At 38.3% G+C, this 20,207-nt stretch overlaps 1 protein-coding gene across 3 annotated transcripts in view; it reads right to left on the reverse strand.

The window, feature by feature from the left end:
• Nucleotides 1-153: 153 nt before the first annotated feature.
• The window catches only part of LOC139952231 (uncharacterized), a 76,420-nt gene continuing 56,366 nt past the window's right edge, over nucleotides 154-20,207 (reverse strand). For all 3 annotated transcript variants that reach the window (XM_071951307.1, XM_071951316.1, XM_071951299.1), the window contains exons 46-63: nucleotides 19,460-19,658; nucleotides 18,399-18,478; nucleotides 17,267-17,517; nucleotides 15,910-15,971; nucleotides 15,173-15,351; nucleotides 14,511-14,691; nucleotides 13,182-13,355; nucleotides 11,585-11,901; nucleotides 10,507-10,594; nucleotides 9,432-9,510; nucleotides 8,744-8,880; nucleotides 8,005-8,162; nucleotides 6,565-6,789; nucleotides 6,125-6,188; nucleotides 5,580-5,769; nucleotides 4,825-4,947; nucleotides 3,950-4,096; nucleotides 154-2,782 (exon numbers count right to left, since the gene is read on the reverse strand). In XM_071951307.1, the coding sequence (XP_071807408.1) occupies nucleotides 2,523-2,782; nucleotides 3,950-4,096; nucleotides 4,825-4,947; nucleotides 5,580-5,769; nucleotides 6,125-6,188; nucleotides 6,565-6,789; nucleotides 8,005-8,162; nucleotides 8,744-8,880; nucleotides 9,432-9,510; nucleotides 10,507-10,594; nucleotides 11,585-11,901; nucleotides 13,182-13,355; nucleotides 14,511-14,691; nucleotides 15,173-15,351; nucleotides 15,910-15,971; nucleotides 17,267-17,517; nucleotides 18,399-18,478; nucleotides 19,460-19,658 (2,914 nt within the window). In that variant the 3' untranslated portion in view covers nucleotides 154-2,522. The remainder of the gene's footprint in view (nucleotides 2,783-3,949; nucleotides 4,097-4,824; nucleotides 4,948-5,579; nucleotides 5,770-6,124; nucleotides 6,189-6,564; nucleotides 6,790-8,004; nucleotides 8,163-8,743; nucleotides 8,881-9,431; nucleotides 9,511-10,506; nucleotides 10,595-11,584; nucleotides 11,902-13,181; nucleotides 13,356-14,510; nucleotides 14,692-15,172; nucleotides 15,352-15,909; nucleotides 15,972-17,266; nucleotides 17,518-18,398; nucleotides 18,479-19,459; nucleotides 19,659-20,207) is intronic.

Consider the following 20,207-nt stretch of genomic DNA (forward strand, 5'->3'; position numbering starts at 1 on the left):
CTTTATTCTCAATATTTATTTGTTCTCAAACAATTCTTCAAAAGCTGAAACAAAACTAATTACTCATTCACATATATTTCAGTTCTCAACTCAATTTTAACACCAAAAAATATAATTTACACTTGAAAACAAATGCTCTATTTTTTAATTGTAGTGATCCAATAGCCAAAATTCAATTTAAAATCCTTCAAACTTCAAACCCTATCATCTAGTAATATAATAATTAAATCACACATTTTAAATGGCAAACACTTTTATACAGTTATCTACAAGTTGAATACTTCAAACGTTATAGGATAAATTCCTGATTTTATTTTTCACACTGTGTAAGTAAGTGACTTGAATCTTGGTGTTGGTAAAGTTTTTACCAAATTGTCTCAAATATTCTATTTACACGGCTTATGACAAATAGTGATGTAAAATTGTTAATATCTTCACCAACAGAGAAAACAGTAGAGTTTTGTTAAAACGACTCAACAGCACCAAACAAGAGAAGAAAAAAATATTTTGAAAAGTCGAAACTGTATCAGTTCAGTAGAATATAGTAATAAATAAAATTGTCAATGCTGTTATGCTATCATTGCACCAAAACCTAATATAAACTACAAAGTATTTTGTTTTGCAGCATTCTTTAAAAAGTTCACAAAGTTTAACTTTAAGAATAATTTGAATAATTTGAAAACCAGACAGAGAGGCAAGAGAAATATAAAATTCCATGCATTTGAAATGCTCTAGGACAATCTTTCCAGTCCAAAAAACCCCCCAAAAATCTTTCTGGTAATTTCTTTATAAAATATTTGTTGCTCTTTGAATATACAAAAACAACGTCGCAACTGTTGTACGATTGACCAAAAAGTTAGTTAGTTTGTTTAGATGATTTGAAATGAGTGCGAGATCAATGGTACATCCGTACTGTGCAACAGTCAGGATCTTGATGTAGGCTTAAGGCCACTCTCTGGTGTAATTCACAAGCCTCGAAGTGCAGCCTCAGATGTTCAGTCTATCTAACCACTGGACCACAGTTACTGGATCTTTGTAGACATTAGATGGCAATATGAAACATAAGTAACGCCAGGATTTATAAACTCCAAATAAAGTATACAGTTAAATCTACTGGCCATCAATAGTAACTAGGCACAAAGTTATTTTGAACTAAGACACGCATACAGTTCACACCTCAAGGTTGCATTTATGTGCAATTGGTCATTTTATAAATCTGGGCATTGATATTTTGTGGAATGGATCGTGTTCAGGAGATAAAAAATTAGAAATTTTCTCTATGTGTACAAAAGTTTGTGACTTGCTGGAGAGAGCATTTATTCCTTTGTTGCATTTGGCGCATTTTGCATGAGATTTAATTGTTCACTTGGCAAGAAATAAGACATTAAAAGAAATCAAGATAAATTATTTGGCAATAGTTCAACCTCATTCATGGAGAAGAAAGCTTAAAGCCATTGGACACTTTCAGTAAACAGTATTGTCCAAAGGCCCACACTTCGTGTATCACAACGAATATATAAAATAACAAACCTGTGAAAATTTAGGCTCAATCGGTCATCGAAGTCAGGAGAAAATAACGGGAAAATCCCCCCTTGTTTAAAATAAATCTGTAATTCTCGATATCGAGAATTGATAATTGTTTTAATGTTTTCTCAAAAAGTAAAGCATTTCATGGAATAATATTTCAAGAGAAGTCTTTCACCATTACCCTCTGTAAACCCTGTAGGTTATTTGTAAATCTGTGAACTTTTTTTGTTTTTTCTGTACCGAAAGTGACAGTGACTCACCAGCAGAAAAATCTTGAATGTGCCATACTGGTGGGCAATTTCACTGTGCGTTTTCATATATAACTCTATGCTGCGCGTTATGCAGTAAAGTGTGCATTTTAGGCGACGCGGCGTTAATACACGTAAGCCTAACTGCCCACCAACATGGTGAGCGTGGCATTGGTCGCTGCGTGTGATGCGCATGCAAGGGGGTCAATAGGGGACTGTGGATGTAAATAGATGTATGAACCCAAAACAATCAACAAAGCAGTTTGGCAAAAACTTTGAAAAGTATAACTTGAAAATTAAATATGATATAAGAGTACAATATAAAGATACAGATAATCTAAGGACAACCCATATATCCTAACAAACACAACTTTAAGAAAGTTTAAATAAGAAGATATAAATGTCACCAATAAACTTAATTTACAATTCTTCACAAAATCTCCTAATAAACACAACTTCAAGAAAGTTTAAATAAGAAGATATAAATGTCACCAATAAACTTAATTTATAATGCTTCACAAAATCTCCAACAATCCCCAAATTAATTTGGCAAAATATTGTGAAAGTTTTACCCTCAAAATACAAGACAAACTTGGAAATAGGAGCAATTTCTTCCTGCAGCATCCGAAACTTAGTTTGGCAAAAATGTTAAAAAGTGTTCCCTTCAAAATAAAAGACAATACTACACTTACTTGGAATTGTTAGCAAATAATCAAATTAAAAATCGAAATTTCAAAACCAAAACATCTAACTTTTACCGGATGATTTTGTCCGACCATTTGTCTCAGCGGACCCACTTCCCTTACTACCACCTGAATATGGTCCATCTTCAACACTGATCCTCTTCTTTAATGTACGTCTTCGGGCCGTCTTAGCCCTCGGGATCGATCCGTTGGGCTGGGATGAGGATGAGGTTGAAGAGGAAGGAGGACGGGATGAGGAGACGTTGGAGAAATGACGTGGACTTAATTGACGTTGGGGTAAAGAGCTGATGGTACAGGATGAAGCTGCAATAAAAACAATTGAAAACGGATTTTAAATTTGTGATTATTGCCTTGGATAACATTTAATTGGCTAATTATTATTTATTTATTTAGGTATATATATTTTTTTTTATTTTTTTATTTTATTTAGTTATTTATTGTCAAAACCAACAACCAATTACAGAAAAGGGAATATAAACTTATTTGAACCATACATGTATATATAAATATAAATAGATAACTGTTATGAACCAAAAACATAAACGATTAGTGACCTAAAGTTGCAACCATAGCAGAGTAATCTTTAAAGGCTAAATGACAACACAACAAACATGGTATATACTTTAAGTGTAACATAAGAAGTCAAGTGGAACACATTAATAATTTATAGAGAGCTAGACAGAGGCAAAAAGCACAAGGAAAAAGCAAGGGATGAAAAAAAAAATGTAAACATAGTCCCACATTTTAAATCATCATACACGCTTATAAAATTGAATTAAAAACAAATCCACGTTTCCATTTTACAAAAGATTAGAAAGGAAATCATGCATTCTTGTTAATAATGGTTCAAGCACGGATGCCCGCCTGCAAAAGAGCAACATAAATAGATTACAATGGCATTTCAATAACACACATTATTCACAAAAAAATAATTTCAATGCAAATGAACAATTTATCAATTTCATTGTAAATAAATTCATTAATTTCATTGTAAATGATTTATTTATCTGAAACACTTTCACAACTTATAAAGATTAAAAATAACAAAACATACATTATTCCAGGGAAAACCTACACAATCAAGTAAGGACTGGAACCCCATTCAACATGCTCCCCGTCGGGATTCGAACCAGAGACATGAGTAAAACAATTTGACAAAAATAGTTGTTGTCTTAGTGAGACGGAAATTATTTTAGCATGTACAACGAATCTACGCGAAAAGATTGCTCTATATTTTTTTAAAGTTTTATTTTTAAAAACTTGACAACTTATATGAAGCTGAAACTTTTACAGGTAAACTCTATTCATACATCTTCATTCACAATGAGTAGGAATTCATGACATGGCCAAAAGCTTGATCTACAAGTACAGTAGGTATCAAAACCCTTTAGGGGCAAGGCCTGGGTTCCAATTTGACACAGGGACAAGATTTGACGATTGCGGGTGATAAAAGGTTTCAGTGGTTTTTACCTGATGTAGCTCTAGAGAGAAGCTTGGGTGAGTTTGACGATGAAGAAATCCTGGAGGTCTTAATGACAGCCTCTAGAGTGTCATCCATTAAGGAGGTGAAGGTTGCCTTATCATAGGCAGCATAGCATCCCTGCCAGGCTAGATAACCTACAATAAAAAAAGCAATACAACTCAATACTGGGTCAGCGTGGTCATCATGTGGTTAGTTGACTAAAGGATTTGCAACCACAAGGTCGAATCACACGTTCTCGATTTGTGCAATTAGAGATTGACTGCTGCCAGCTTGGAGTTTATATCCCCTTGTTTGCAGAGTTCCCTTGACGGGAAGATCATCTAAACATCAACAAACAAACAACTTGGCATCTACTCACATTATCCATTAAAACCCTTAAATAAGCAATGATACACTAAAGTTATTTCACAATTTTCGCCAAAGTACAATATCCTGAGGAAGTCAAAGTAACTTTGACATCCTAAAGACAGGTTCATTCCACAAATTTAAGAGGTGTGTGTGTGGGATGGGTGGGGGGGAGGTCTGGTCCAAGAGTTGTGTATTTGAGTCTAAAAAATATTATCACTCATACACTCTGTGCACAAAATTGTACATAAAAAAAATATCTACCAAGATATGGCAATCTATTCTGTGTAGCAAGCTTCCAGGCGTCTTGCTGACAGCATGTACAAGGTTTAAAACCACTCCCCCCTGCCAAGCCAGTCAAACTATGTGGCTTACTGGGGAGCCAGTCACTTAGTAGTGGAACCCTCCTGCATTTGAGTAATTACATGAGTTACTCCCTCACCTAAAAGATTTTAAGGTACGGGGTATCAGGAGGTTGGGGGGGGGGGTATTACCAAGTCAAACTTCTAATAAATACCTTCTGGATGTAGAATAATGATCATGGGTGTCGCACGGACACCGAACAGCTCAGGAACACTGACGGCAGAGGAACTTGAAGATATCTCCGTCTGATCAGCTTTGGACTCTTCGGTACCTTGACCTAGAAAATAAACACCACACAAGGCATTGGTACACTTTCGTAGATGCTGGAATTGAAACTCATAATTCTTAATCCGGCGGTTAGAGGTTCAAGTACCGCTCTAGTAAATCTTTATTTTTAAACCCAGAATAATGTAGAAATTTATCTAGTCCCTTTTCCTTGGGGTTTATTTCTTGATATTGGAGGTAAAAAGTTGCATCCCCTTAATGTGATCCCCTGGCTGCTGCTTCCAAGGTTGTATCAGAAACTTGGGTGAGATCCCTGGCTATGGTAGTTACACTTTGAATGGCTTCAAACTGGTACTCCCAAACAAAGATATTGGCAAAATAGGGAGACCACCAATATTGGGGCTAGATAGCTAAAGCAAGACAGTTCTCTTAAGAACAAAATCTACCTGGCAAGTAGATACACACATGGTGCTACCGCAAACCAAATACGTATTGATACCTCACCATGCAATGCATCAAATTCCATATATGCTATTATTTCTCGTGAAGACGAGCAGAGTATACTGTTCAAAACGTCGACAGAGATTTTACTCATGGTTGTATCCGCAAGTTTACTGTTCATGTTTATATTTACTCTTATGCTATTATTATTTTGTTATTATTATGAATCTCATCTCTGAATACCTTGTTGGGTTTCTGCTAATCCTAGTGTACTTCCAGGCATCATGCCACCATCGTTGCTGTAACAGCTACAGCTATGTCTGATCACACCATCATCTCTCCATCCACGCTGCATAATCTGCCTGGATAGACTCTGTATATGGGACTCACTGGAAGGCTCCGTGCTGTTACAGCAACATGAAACGCAGATCACCTGGAGAAAACAAATTAAAAAAGATCTATCAAGAGTCTAAGCTATGAAACTTAAAGGCACTGGGGTGGATTTCTCAAACAGTTAGGACTAGTCTTATCTCGAGTTAGGACCAGTTACTCGTCCTAACTTAGGACTTTCAATGCAACTTGTATATCTCCTAGGACTAGTCCTAAGTTAGGACTAGTCTAACTCTTTGTGAAATCCACCCCTGGACATGTTTGGTAATTATCAAAGACCAGTAATCTCACTTGGTGTTTCCCAACAAATGCATAAAATAACAAACCTGTGAAAACTTGGACTCAATTGGTTATCGAAATTGCAAGAAAATAATGAAAGACAAATTATTGGGTCATACCTTTCCAGCACGGTTCTTAGCATAGTCAACAAAGTGATCCATCGCTTTCATTGAAGCAAGACACCTGAGAGAAAAAAAAGACAGAGAGTGTTTCTATTAAAACCTGATCATTACACATGTATGTGAGGAGGTATGAACACACGTTAAAACAATATCATGGAATAAAAGTTAAACATGTTGGGTTGACGTTGGGTTTTTTTCCTCTTGAGTCGAGGACAAAATTAAATTTTAACTTTTTCATGCACTATTTAAGTGATGAATTGATCATATATGTACACATAAAAAAATAAAATAAAATAAAATAAATAAAAAACAGGCCACAATAGCACACTCAAGAGTCCTGTTTCCCATTCTGAAAATTAATGGTCCTTGCTGTTTTCAGTTTTTGTTTTACAACTATTTTTCTGGAAGAGTTAACCATTTTAATTGAGTATACTTACCATCTTGTCCAGAAGAGTAGCATCGTTGGGCAGCGGTTAGTGAGTTTGGTTGGGATGAGTAGATGTTGAGCTTTATCAAATACATCCATGACAGACACAGAAGCCGGAGGGACATGTCGGCTACTCACTAGGGGCTGATGGAGACTCATTAGGATAGACGTGGCATCGGGTGAAGCTTCGATAGCTAGGGTCTGCTGGAAGTTACAACAACCAGCTTTTGGATGTCTGGAAGAAGGGTCAAGAGAAAGAAAAGGGTGAACAGAAAGATGGCTTTAATAAAGAACAAGATGAGGATTACAATAAATTGGATGCAAAAATGGAAGATGCAACAACATGGAAGTGTCGTGGCCGAGCGGTTAAGAGCACCGAATTCAAACTCTGGTGTTTCTGATCAGCAGAGTGTGGGTTCGAATCCCCAGCCGTGACACTTGTGTCCTTAAGCAAGACACTTAACCATTGCTTCGACCTTTGGATGGGGCGTAAAGCCGTTTGTCCCATGTGTTGTGTAACGCATGTAAAAGAACCCAGTGAACCCAAGAGAAAGAGGGTGACAAGTTAAGGTTTTAAGGGGCATATATAATTATGTTAACTGTAACCTGTAAACCGCCCTTGCAGCCAGGGATCCCACCCACGTTTACGATACAACCTGGGGATAATCTTAAAGGCAGTGGACACTATTGGTAATTACTCAAAATAATTATTCGCATAAAACCTTACTTGGTAACAAGTAATGGGGAGAAGTTGATAGTATAAAACATTGTGAGAACTGGCTCCCTCTGAAGTGAAGTAGTTTTAGAGAAAGAAGTAATTTTCCACGAATTTGATTTCGAGACCTCAGATTTAAAAATTTGAGTCCCTAAAATCAAGCATGTGAAAGCACACAACTTCGTGTGACCATGGTGCGACAAGAGTGTTTTTTTCTTTCATTAATATCTCGCAACTCCTACGACCAATCTAGCTAAATATTTTGTTATTTTATGCACATGTTGAGATACACCAAGTGAGATGACTGGTCTTTGACAAATACCAACAGTGCCCAGTGTCTTTAAGGGGATGCAAATTTTTGATTCAAATAATAAACCATAAGTGAAATTCCCCTTACCGGTTGTACCATAAACTTGGGTGTGATCTCAGAGTGAATGGCTTCTGACTGGCACCCCCGAACAAAGATATTGACACAATAGGGACACCACCAACGTAAGGCTAGGTACCTCAGTTGGTAGAGCGCCGGCAAGTTAATCCCAAAGGTCATTGGTTCCAATCCCGCTCAAGTAAACTTTTCATATTTCAACCCCACATCATTTAAAATTTACACAGTCAGTTTCCTTTGGGGTTAATAATTAGAAATGAACAGTTTAAACTTGAACTCATTGTGCAAAAAGGAAAGACTTGAAAATAGGAATAGTAATACTTGTACTCATTGTTCATCCATGCACTTACCTGCTGTCCTTCCTATGTGTGGTGTGCAGACAATAACACGAGAAGGGTAGGAATGGACTAGTGTTGATGACAGTCACTTCTGATGGGTCACTATTACCGACTGGATGGTCAGTGACGGCTATGAGACAGATCTTATGTAACCCATCGTAGGCACTCAACTGTTAAGATAGACATTAAGTGATGTATGAAGCTTTGCATGGTGTGGAAAACAAGAACTATAAATAGTAAAATTTGCGGGTACAACCATGTTTAAATCTGAGATGATTCCTGACAAAAATGTCTGAAACTACAATCTAGATTTTGAAGATATATTGAAACGGTGCCATTTCCACCTTTTGGTTACACCTGGAATTAAAGATCTCAAGGAACTTCTTGGAACAGTATCCTCAACACTAGAGAAGTAGATCAAAGAGCAGGAGTGAACGGGGGCTGGGGCACGGGGTCCTTCTAAAATATGGCCTAGATCGTCTGAAGCTTTGAGCATGATTAAATAAATAAAATTTAAAAATAAACAATAAATAAAAAAGAATGCTTTAAAAAAAGTGTAGAATGAGCACTAACAAATTGATCATTTAATGCGTTCAGAGTGGCCACATAATACTTTGCCTTTTAACAAGATTTAATGATTTAACTTTTTCATACTTTGCTATTTGCGGAGACACTTTTTTTGCACTGACACATTTAATCTTGTTCAGCAATCAATCCTTGTGAAGAGGCTAGCCATTGATTTGTGGTTTACCTGGAGACATATCCGGTCTATGTTAGAGTGCAGCAGGAAGCCATGTTGTTTACCGTTGACTAATACTTTGAATCCTGATAGATTGACATCTTTCTTGTCTGGGATGAGATCCCACTCTAGATCCACTGATACTGTGCCTGTTGAAGAAAAGAAGACGTTTTGTTTGTACTTGAAAGCATGTCTAGTCAAGTTGTCAGGGTCACATTATTTTGCGTGCGAGGAAAAGAGATTTTCTGACATTTGAAAGCATGATTGCATAAAAAAAAAATTAAAAGTGAATGCTTTAACAAGATTAAGAATGAGCACACAAAAATAACACTCATTGCTTGCAGAAAAAAAGGAAAAACAAGAGAAAAAAAGGGCTTTTGGTAGCGAGGGCTTACGAGATATGGCCAGCATTGTAGCTGAAGTTACTCATGCCAATTCTCTTTACCTGTGCAAGACGCACGATGCACATTATCTTGCGTTGCGTCTGCGTGTTAACACTGTAGCAGTCAAGTGACCCAGAATTACATGCGTCTTGCACACGAATGTAAACGTGTACATTGTGAGACAACACTGTGAGAACACAATCAAAACGAGAATTTCTTTAACGTTAGGAGCTGCATGTTCCCTGATATCCAGGACGTCACTGTAGTAAAGACGAAAGTGTAAGGTCACCAGGGCTACTCAAACCAATTCTCTTTACCTGTATAAGGGAGAAGTGTCTCTAGTACTTGGAATAACTGCTCTTCCATCTCGGCTAAAGCTGATAAAGCGTCAGAGATCTGGTTAACAAATGAAATGAGGAGGTTAACAGTTGGGTCATAGATTCTTTTCTTTTTTAACATAATGCGGGTTTATAGACACCATTATCAAGACATACACAATTTAAATCACATGTTAAAGTGCTGAGTAAACAGCGAAAAACTATCATGATATTTTCACAACACCATTGAATCCATCAACGTTCAACCGCATTTCTAGTCACATTTCCATTTCTCATACGGGTGTGGGTTTGATTCCTAGTCATTGCGTCCTCGAGCAAGACACTTTGAACTATAGTTGCTGGGGTTAACTGGGTACATGTGATTCATTTTGCTTGGTGTGCTACATATCTAACCGCACAGGCTGTATAATCCCCAGGGAGCTGGGATGGTTTAAGAAATAAAATCACTGGCCCAATCTACCAGGGTCACTGAGTGACAGATTTGAGGGATATATAAGAAGCCACTAATATGATATAAGAAACACTTTCAGGAAGGGCACTAACGTTAAGCCATGCACAAGAAAAATAACTGGAGACTGATTACATTCCAGATGTCAAACATGTCGTCTTCAATAACTACAAAATGTTGCTGCTTGTGTGGTTATTGCACCCCCAAAACCCACTCCCATACATGTGTAACACCTGTCAATGTCATCCAGAATCATCTACAACCTGTTTTTGATTGTTTTTAAAGCACTCAATAGAAAAGCACCAACGTACATTCTGGATATGCTCAACATCTATAAACCATACCACAACCTTCGATCCGGAAATAAATATCTTTTTCAAGGAGTAAAATCTCATCGCAATGGGGTGACAGATTTTTATCTGTTCCAGCACCACATCTGTGGAATCAGCTACCTTTCATATTAGCGAATTAGTGATTCAAAACAGGTACACCTCATGTCCCTTCTCCTTTTGTTTCTCTCTTCTTTAGTTAAAGTGCCTTGGTGGATTTGTGCGCTTTATAAGACTTTGTTGTTACTATTATTATGACATTTTTAGAGTGACTTACTTCTGCAGCATGGTCTGAATGTTCTATATAACCAGGAGGCTGGCTTGAGCTACTTTCCTGCTGGTAACCGAACAGCTCCTGCAGCACTCTGTAGAGTAGAGTAGACATTCACACATTAATGGATACCAGGGACAGTTTCTGATTGGTCGAGAGTGTAGATCATGTGGCCAAGTGCCACATAAACAAAGTCAGAAGTAGACTGGTCCTCTGTCCTTCACAGCAAGGGTAAGGACAGGTGTTGGTTTTACAGGACCAGGGGTCGATTTCACAAAGAGTTAGGACTAGTCCTCTAACTTAGAACTAGTCCTAGGAGATATTAAAAACATATGTACAGTCCTACGTCAGGAAGAGTAACCAGTCCTAACTCGAGATCAGACTAGTCTTAACTTTTTGTGAAATCCGACCCTGTGCTTATTATGAGAACTTTGGTTGGTAATACTATGAAGACAAAAATTTCATGATAAGCAAAGTTTGTGCTAAGCAGCTCTATGACATTGGGCCCAGTGCTAATTATGAGAGCTGTTGTTGTCTTTTCTCTGTCAAGTCAGGGCTGTGAAGGACAATGTTCACTCCAGAAGCTCCAAAACAATTTGGAAAATTAATAACTTAGTGAGGCAGAGAAATCTGTTGTTCACAAAAAGTTCTTATAAAGTTCTTTACACACAGCGTTTCAATGCAGAGCTGTCAACAGTTGCATCTTGAAATCAGGATGATCTTGTACAACAATCACGTAGATATTTTGAATTACATTCAACATAATGGGAACGAGTTTTAATACATATATAGGATTTGAGGCATTGCATGGTGAGGTATCAATATATATTTGGTTTGCAGTAACACCATGTGTGTATCTACTTGCCAGGTAGCGTTTGTTCTTATAGCAAGACAGTTCTCTAAGAACAAACTCTACCTGGCAAGTAGATACACAAACGGTGTTACCGCAAACCAAGTATATATAAGGTTTAATACCCCAACAAATTTGCAGATTTGTTCATCAGAACATGGGAAATTTCTTTCGGGAACTTTTGGCAGAATAAGGGAGAAAAAAAAGAAAGAACGAAAAAAAAATCCTACACACCTGTGTCTCATATTAATCAGTTGGCACGCCTCCATCTCTAACGCTCTCCTCTCTTCCAGCCCTCTAACCGCCACCCTAACACTAGGGGGCGCTGGTTTCCTCGCGACATACTGCTTGTTCATTGGTCGGGATCGTATCGCCTTGCCAATCCCGCTGACGTACGTATCGAGTAGAATGGTGTGGGCGGCATGAGGGGAGAGGTTCGGGAACTCAGCGAACCGCTGGTCTGGGGACAGAGGTCCTAGTGTTTTTAGGGGTTGGCGTCTGTCTGGTGGACAGGCTTTCTGACCGGTACCAGACTCTTCCACACACATCACCTGCAAAGGAAGGGAATTTCTACAGTAAAATATGTTTGTCGATTATAACCAACAAGGGAAACTGTCTGGGTAAATTTTAAATGATTTGGGGTTGAACAAAGAAACATTTACTAGAGTGGGACTGTGACCAATGACCTCCGGATTAACGTGCTGGCGATCTACCAACTGAGCTATCTAGCCTAATGTTGACAGTCTCCCTATTTTGTGAAATTTGGGTAATTTAATTAAATTATCTTAAAACAATGATACTGTTCTGTTGACAATTAAAACAAAAAATATTCTGAAACCTCTGAACCCCTATAAATATGCCAATATCTCTCACACTCTTCAGTCTCCTGATGATGACTAGAGCAAGCTAGTTGGAACAGTGAGACCAATTTAAGAACTCGCTCCGCGACAGTGAAGTTAATAACGACAATTGTTCCCTCAATCCAATTAAGCAAAAGAAGTTGTCCCAGTCATTTTTTCTACCCTCCGCCCAGTTAAAAAGAAGGACGGTTCTTTTCAGAACAGAGAGGTCTTCCAAATTCCAAAAATTTACTCTGCGGTAGTAGAATATAAAGCAAGACAAGTTCTTAAAAAAAAAAAAAAATCTACCTAGCAAGTAGATACACACTTGGTGTTACCATGGAGGAAGGAATAGAAGGAGCTCGAACGACCCTCAAAACCGCAGAGTAACAAAAGAATATCCTGACAATGCCCCCTGTCTGACCAGTGGAAGATAGGAGACCTCCAGCTGGACGGCCGATTAACAAGCAGGATTAGATTTCTTTGTGCAGAACGTGTGGTACCGCCGCTCTGCACCGTTGCCTTCGTGTAAAGTTGAATCATTGGAGACAAGAATTGTGAATACACACGTTTTCATTTACCATTTGTGGTGTTTCACTGAAACATCATGGCATGTTTTTCCATTTTTTGTAAGTTTCCGGTCACTAGCGGTGGTTCAAAATGTTTGTATAAGCACACAAGGGTGGTTGGTATTCAATTGTGTTTTTCGATTTGGTGAGCACAAGTGTACACAATTTTTATCAGGTCTCAAAAAAGTTGTTTTTCTGTATTATATCCATACGACATACGACACCATGGTTGAGTAAAGAACCAAGTGCTCACGCGCAAACTCACATACTCCAGGTCGCCCATGGTCTGTATAAGGTATGTGGGTGATTACGAGGTGTTGTTAAACGACCGCCGTACCGCACGTTCGACTTTTGATGTCCCTTCGTTCGAGCTCCTTCTATTCCTTCCTCCATGGTGTTACTGACAACCAAATATATATTAACCTTATATTGTTGCACTTTAGCTCCTCCTGTGACCTTAGGCTCCGGCCAGCTGACCTTAATGGCGTTGAGTTTCGTTGTAGCTGCTCGGTGTAAGGCAGGAGGTATGACTCCTGGCCAGGTCACAATCGCTGGGTCAGAGTCCTTACTGTGTAGATGCGGGATGTAACACAAAGCCTAGAATAGTAAAAATAATATTAATAATAGTACAGTAAAAAAGACTTTTGTAAAGTGCCCAATGCAAAAAACCTCTATGCGCACAGAGAGAACATTAAAATATGCAATAAGTGAAAGATACAGTTATTACAAGTAAGGAGGTTATAAATAAGCAACTTCAAATCAAAGAGTTTTTAACAGCAGACACTTAACACAGTGTAAAGATCTAGCCAGGTGAATTTGCACAGGAAGACTATCCCAAAGAAATGGGGCAGCGTAAGAAAATGATCTTTGACCATAAAAATGGAAGACGCTCTTGTAGTTGAAAGCAATGACTGTTGAGATGACCATAAAGTCCCAGTATAAGTTAAGATAAATTATCCAGGAGATCGACATGTTTGACCTTTGAAGTTTTGTTATTTTATTTTTATAAATTGTATGAAACGTAACTTGGGAAATTAAAACTATGTTACTGATGTCTATTAAAATGCTTCTAGACCGCACCAGAACTTAGGGGTATTTAGAAAAATATATTTTCTTCAGCTAACAGCTTCACAAGGTGCCGCAACACACTCGCAAGCAACTGCTAGAAACACAGTGCAAACCCATCGAGTGTACAGGTTTCTTTTATGTGCAATACAAAACACACAGAACAAACCGCTTATGTCCCATCCAAAGGACCAAGCAATAATGGTTAACTGTCTCGCTTAAAGGGAAGGTACACATTTGGGAATTATCAAAGACCAGTCTTCTTAATTGGTGTAGCCCATCATAAGCATAAAATAACAAGCCTGTGAAAATTTGGGCTCAATCGGTCATCAAAGTTGCAAGAAAATGATGAAAGAAAAAAACACCCTTGTTGGACGAATTTGTGTGCTTTCAGATAGGAACAAAAGACTTCTAGCTAGAAGTCTTTTATTATTTTAGTGAGAAATAACCTCTTGCTCAAAAACTAAGTTACTTCAGAGAAAGTTGTTTCCCACAATGTTTTATATTATCAACAGCTCTTCAACGCTCATTACCAAGTCAGTTTTTAAGTTAATATTTGTTTTGAGTAACTACCAAACGTGTACCTTCCCTTTAAGGACACAAGTGTCATGACCTGGACTCGAACCCACACCCATGACCGAAGCTACAGAACTTCCAAGGACTCTAATATACTATCTTGTTACAAACCTTAAGCGTGAATGTGTACTCTTTACACATCTTGCCTGCCGTGAAAAGATAGGTACTCGTACCAGCTGGTAGTTTGTCATGATCTTTACCATTAAGTCTTAACTGGTAACCGATCAAGTGTGCATTCCCAAACTGCATTGGCTTCTCCCATTCTAGTATACAGCCACTGTATGTACAGGACCTAATGGGGGAAAAGGTGAAGACAAGTTGTGAATACATTTTGTACTTTAATTCTATTAAAATATCAAGATTTTCATTTTCAAAGACTTGTGTATTACATGCAAACTCTTTCAGTGCCCCTCTCAATTTTGAAATCAAAACCTCAAATGCCAGATTTTTTTTGTTTTTTTCGAAAAAAATCAGCATATTTAAAATGTACAAAAAAGTCTTTCTCACCAAAACAAATTCATCTTTGCTAGTTTGTGTTGCCTTGGTACATCCCAAAGTAAATAGTATTTCTTGAGTAATAATGCCTTCTCATGATGGGTCATACAGATACGATTGGCGACACTTTTTTAGTACAAAGTAGATATTAGATCGCATACTGCATAACCGATCGTATTGTACAAAACACAATACATTCTCTGTGGTGAACAGAACCACCAGAGTTTGGTGCTCTTATCCGCTCGGCCACAACTAGCCAAGATGGAGACAATACTCACCTGATTGTCAGATTGGGAGTAGCTAGAGGAGCGGAGGTCTGCACGGTGAGCTGTCTCGATCTGTGTATGACTCGATCTCCTTCATCTAACGCTACCACACTCACAAAATGATTAGTGCCAGCAATACAGCCCTTGATTGAGTATTGTGTAGCGGTGGGTTTCAGAACAGCTTCGAGCTCCTAGAAAAAAATATAAAGGTGTAGTCGTCAGTAAATACAGCTCAGGTCTGATATAAACAGTAACTATCCATGAAAGAAGAGGAAAAGAAAAAAACAGGCAAGAAAAACAAGAGGAAACGATAAAATTCCTATACTTTTGTACACAGAGAGTGAAGGAAAAAAGAGGAAAATCAGCTAAAAAGAGGAAATCTCATATGCTTGTATTAAGTCCTTGGAAAACAGAGAAATATTTTCTTGAGCACAAGGGCTGACCTAAATGAATGCATGGTGTAGGCTCTAATAGACATTTCAGCTGATTTAATCACAAGATATCGCCAAAAGATCAGAGCGAATATGTCCAATAAAACCTAATAGGAATATAAACAATCTGAGAAACATTACTGGTATTGATGGTTTTTACATGACCACATTACTTCCAAGTGTAGTGTATCACAAAATAACCAAAAGTTTGTATTGCCATCCGTGTTAAGAGTGATTACAAAATGTATATCTTCCCTTAATTTTTTTTTAAAAACCTCTTAACTGCGCTTTGATTCCCTAATTATAAACATAACCTACCTTTGGTCTAGCAACACTACTCCACAAAACTTTGATCCGATCCACAAGCTGTTGACTCTCCACTGTAAACACAAAGGAATTATACAACATTAACACTCTTTGCTACAGTGTCATGCTCCAAAATATTAACCTGAAGTTTTAAAGACGGAAATATTTCTTCAAAAAGATGGACAAACTTCTTTCCTCTGGATTTATTATAAACAAATAATTATTTTCTATTTAAAGTACCATTGCCTCATGTCCTTCCAAGATTTTATAGAAATATTGGAGTCATATGTAAAAGAAATTCTCCATCAACACCAAGATCCACATTGTTTTCAATCAACAGAATAAAGACAACTAGACATAGTTAAATGCGGGTAAGTCCCTGATCAAGTTTGTAACAGGCGCCCTCTATTGCCAATAAATTGTTATTCCTTATGATGTTGATAGAATACAGAAAGCTTCTCTGCCATACAGGTTTGAAACATTTTCACTTCTTTGATTGTTTCAATCAACGATAACAATAAGACAACTAGACTTGGTTCAATTCTGGTCTCGTGCTGAACAAGCACTTCTCGAGAAGAGACGTGTGTAGCTTAGAAATATTAAATGCATACAGAATTTTAGTTTGTATATTACACACAAAATGAAAATAACAAGATACACAAACAAGGACCAGACAGGCGCGCTAGAGTTGTGCCAAACCAAAGAGATTGGGAGCGACTCTAGGTCAACCCAAACAAATTTTGGTTTCGGACAGGAGAACTTAATATAACATTCGCATTGGCTCGGCTCATGACAAGGTCAACGTTTAAAACCAAGGCGCTCCGTGGTGATTCCGAACGACTGCAACACAGTTGATCTTTCGAAACTGTTTCAGACGTTGAACTTTTCAAAATTCATAATTTGGTTTGGCGAACACTTGAGCACCCCTTCTGAAACGGGTGTATGACACAGACATAGGCTTACTGCACAGCAGCAAAGTATTGGTCAAGAAGATCAATCGACAGAGAAAATGTACATATGACTTGAGGCTTTGCATGGTGAGGTATCAATATATGTATTTGGTTTGTGGTAACACCATGTGTGTACACACTTAACAGGTAGAGTCTGTTCTTTAGAGAGCTGTCATTCTATCCAATCTACTATCGCGGAAGAGATTTATCAGAATTTTTTCGGGAGACTTCTCAGTTCTGAAAAGAACTGCTGGGCGGTAGGTATAGAAAATCAGCTTGGACTGCTACTTTAGCTAATATAGGATCATTATTAACTGCACTACCACTTCTTAAATTGGTCTCAACGTTTCGACTAGCTTGTTCTAGTCAAAGTCATCGTCAGGAGAGAAAATGCTTCAAATAATGAAAGAAATGCTTACATCCAATGAGTGGTAGCCTCCACTCCAGTACAACCAACATCTCAGACAGCTCCAATACACCAACAGAGATATCCTCTGGACACAGTGAGCCGTGACTGCACCCATCACCTTGGCCTCGCTTACTGGTAGCAGCTACCTGGGCAATAGGTTGTGTCTCTGGGGACCAACAGGTTATTACCACTTCATCTGAGAGGTCCGAATCTCGGTAGTTGGGGTCTGCGCTCAACGCTACGATACTCATGTGGTATGTTCTGAAATACAATACGGAACGGAAATGTTTTTGAAAGATGTTATCATTTTTTTAAATATTTTTTTTCATGCAAGTTTGCCCTAAACAAGGAACAAAAATGTTCTTAAAAGATAATGTTATCATTTTCATTTTTATTTAATTTTTGTTCAAATGCAAGTTTGCCCTAATTAAGGATAAATAAAAGCCAATCTCAGTAAGGATGAACATAACTCAGAGGCTTAAGGTAGGAATTGATATTCCTCTTAAACAGTCTAGATTGCAGGATGGAGGGAAACATGCATCAGTCAAGGAGTCCAAAAGAGATGCAATACGTGGAATAAAGCTGTCGGAAAGGCTCTTCGATATACATCTCAGCAATGCAAGAGTGTATGGGTGCGAAGAAGCAGCAAGCCTGGTTTCACGCTCAAATATTATCCTGATAGGAGGAACCAGTTGGGACACACTGGTGGCACATTCACCATGAAAACATGTAAAATTTGCATTGGGGAAACAGAATATTATTTGTTTTTTACCCATATAACGTTAAATACTGTGTATGCTCAGGTACTTTCCTCGAGTCTTGTGAATACAAATCCGCACGCTGGGATTCAAACCCCGGAACTTTGTCATTCTAGAGCAGATGACTAACCATGACACCACTGAGGTTGCCCGATAGCTAAAGGCAGTTTGAGTCCTATGTTTCAGCAGGGGTTCCACAACATTCAAACAAAGGCATTCAGAAATTTTCTTATTACATTTCAGTCATCGATAACACCAGTATGGTACTTTTGTGTTCATTTGTATGCTCTGAGCAGTCTGGGTCTTTCTAGGTCTCATTTGTCCTGTCTGCTCTTAAAAGATGATGTACTAATTCTTTAGGAGAATAATGGGCATGATACGTACCTGTTAGGACGGCAAGGGATTGCAGCTTTGTAGTGAGATGCACTCAACTCCTGACCAACTTTCTTATCATTCATGTAAACCTGTTCAACGCAAACATAGAACAAATACATCTTTGTTTATGGATCCAAATTTACACTGGACTGCAGGCCCGAGGCCAGTGATTCTGACAGGAAAAGTCCAGTGGTTGTGTTTTTGTTCAAACGTTGACTTTCAGCCTAAAAAATTCTGGGATGGATTTCACAAAGAGTTAAGACTAGTCTTATCTCGAGTTAGGACGAGTGAACTTGTCCTAATTTAGGATTAGCTAATTAAGTTTTTAATAAGGGAATCGATGTGTGGTGAAGAGGTTTTCAACTATAGGTTTAAACCCGCGCTGAGGCCAGGACTTGATAATTTTACCGAGACGAAGTCGAGGTAAATTATCAAGAACCAGGCCTCGGCGGGTTTAAACCACTAGTTGAAAACCAATTCAACACACTTTGATTCCCATTCATAAATACCTTTTCGGTCAAAAAACATCAACACTTCTTGGTCAAAAGGTAAAATAAATGCAAAAATTATAATTCTTCAATGATTTCTTTCAACACAACACCACTCCAGCTATGAAATGGGAAGGCCCTCGGGTAAACAACTTCTTATAAGGAGATGATGTGCGCATCACGCGTATCGCGTGATGTGGCACAGCTGTTTCAGCCGTTGCTCTTGACCAACAGGAACGAAGAAACTGTCTAATAAGCGCTGGTGCAAGCTCGTGTGTCTTGCCCATGTTATAACACTTTTTATTGGTGTTATATCATCCGTTCAAACAACCCCTCGTGATGCTCTCTCAACCAATCAGAATGGATAAACTGTCTTAGGTATTTATGAATAACTCCTAAAGAGTCATAGGACTAGTCCTAAGTTAGGACTATCTTTGTGAAATTGACCCCTGGCCTTGTAAACAAAATCTGGTCAAGTGAATATTTTGAGCTTAAAGTTCTACAGTCTTGTGAATTCCAGCCCCCCCCCCCCCAATTTGAGCCTTTTGATTCTAAGCAAAGGGGTGGGATCCTTCACCCTACCTGATATCCCCTGACTGTCACCCCTCCATACAGTCTTGGTTCTCCCCATTCCAGAATGAATTCTTCCTGCATGACCGATGTGCAGCAGAGATTGGGAGGGTCAGGTGGTCCTGGTATGACACACTGAATGCTGGGGCTTGGTACGTCCTGCCACATGTCATCATGCTGGTTGGCTTGAATAGTCATCTTATAAATACATCTGAGAAAAAATACCCCAAAGAACAAAAACTAAAAGAGTCAGAACTAAATAAGGGAATAGAAGTGTAGAGATAAGGTCTAAATGCCTGTTTAAATAAAATCGGCAGGGTAGTGGCCATGTGAACACACGCCCACAACCCTGCAATTTACACTTGATCTCCTTTAAAGGCAGTGGACACTATTGGTAATAACTCAAAATAATTATGACCATAAAACCTTACCTGGTTGATGGTGTAAAACATTGTGGGAAAAGGCTCCCTCTGAAGTGACATAGTTTTCGAGAAAGATTGAAATTTCCACAAATTTGATTTTGAGACCTCCGATTTAGAACTTGAGGTCTTAAAATCAACCATCTAAACGCACACAACTTCTTGTGACAAGGGTGTTTTTCCTTTCAACATTATCTCGCAACTTCGAAGACCAATCGAGCTCAAATTTACACAGGTTTGTTATTTTATGCATATGTTAAGATTCACTAAGTGAGAAGACACCAATAGTGTCCAGTGTCTTTAAACCGATGTGTGGGTAGCACTGAATACTCAGCACTTGC

The sequence above is a fragment of the Asterias amurensis genome, chromosome 2 (genome assembly GCF_032118995.1).
Source record: "Asterias amurensis chromosome 2, ASM3211899v1".
Taxonomy (NCBI): domain Eukaryota; kingdom Metazoa; phylum Echinodermata; class Asteroidea; order Forcipulatida; family Asteriidae; genus Asterias; species Asterias amurensis.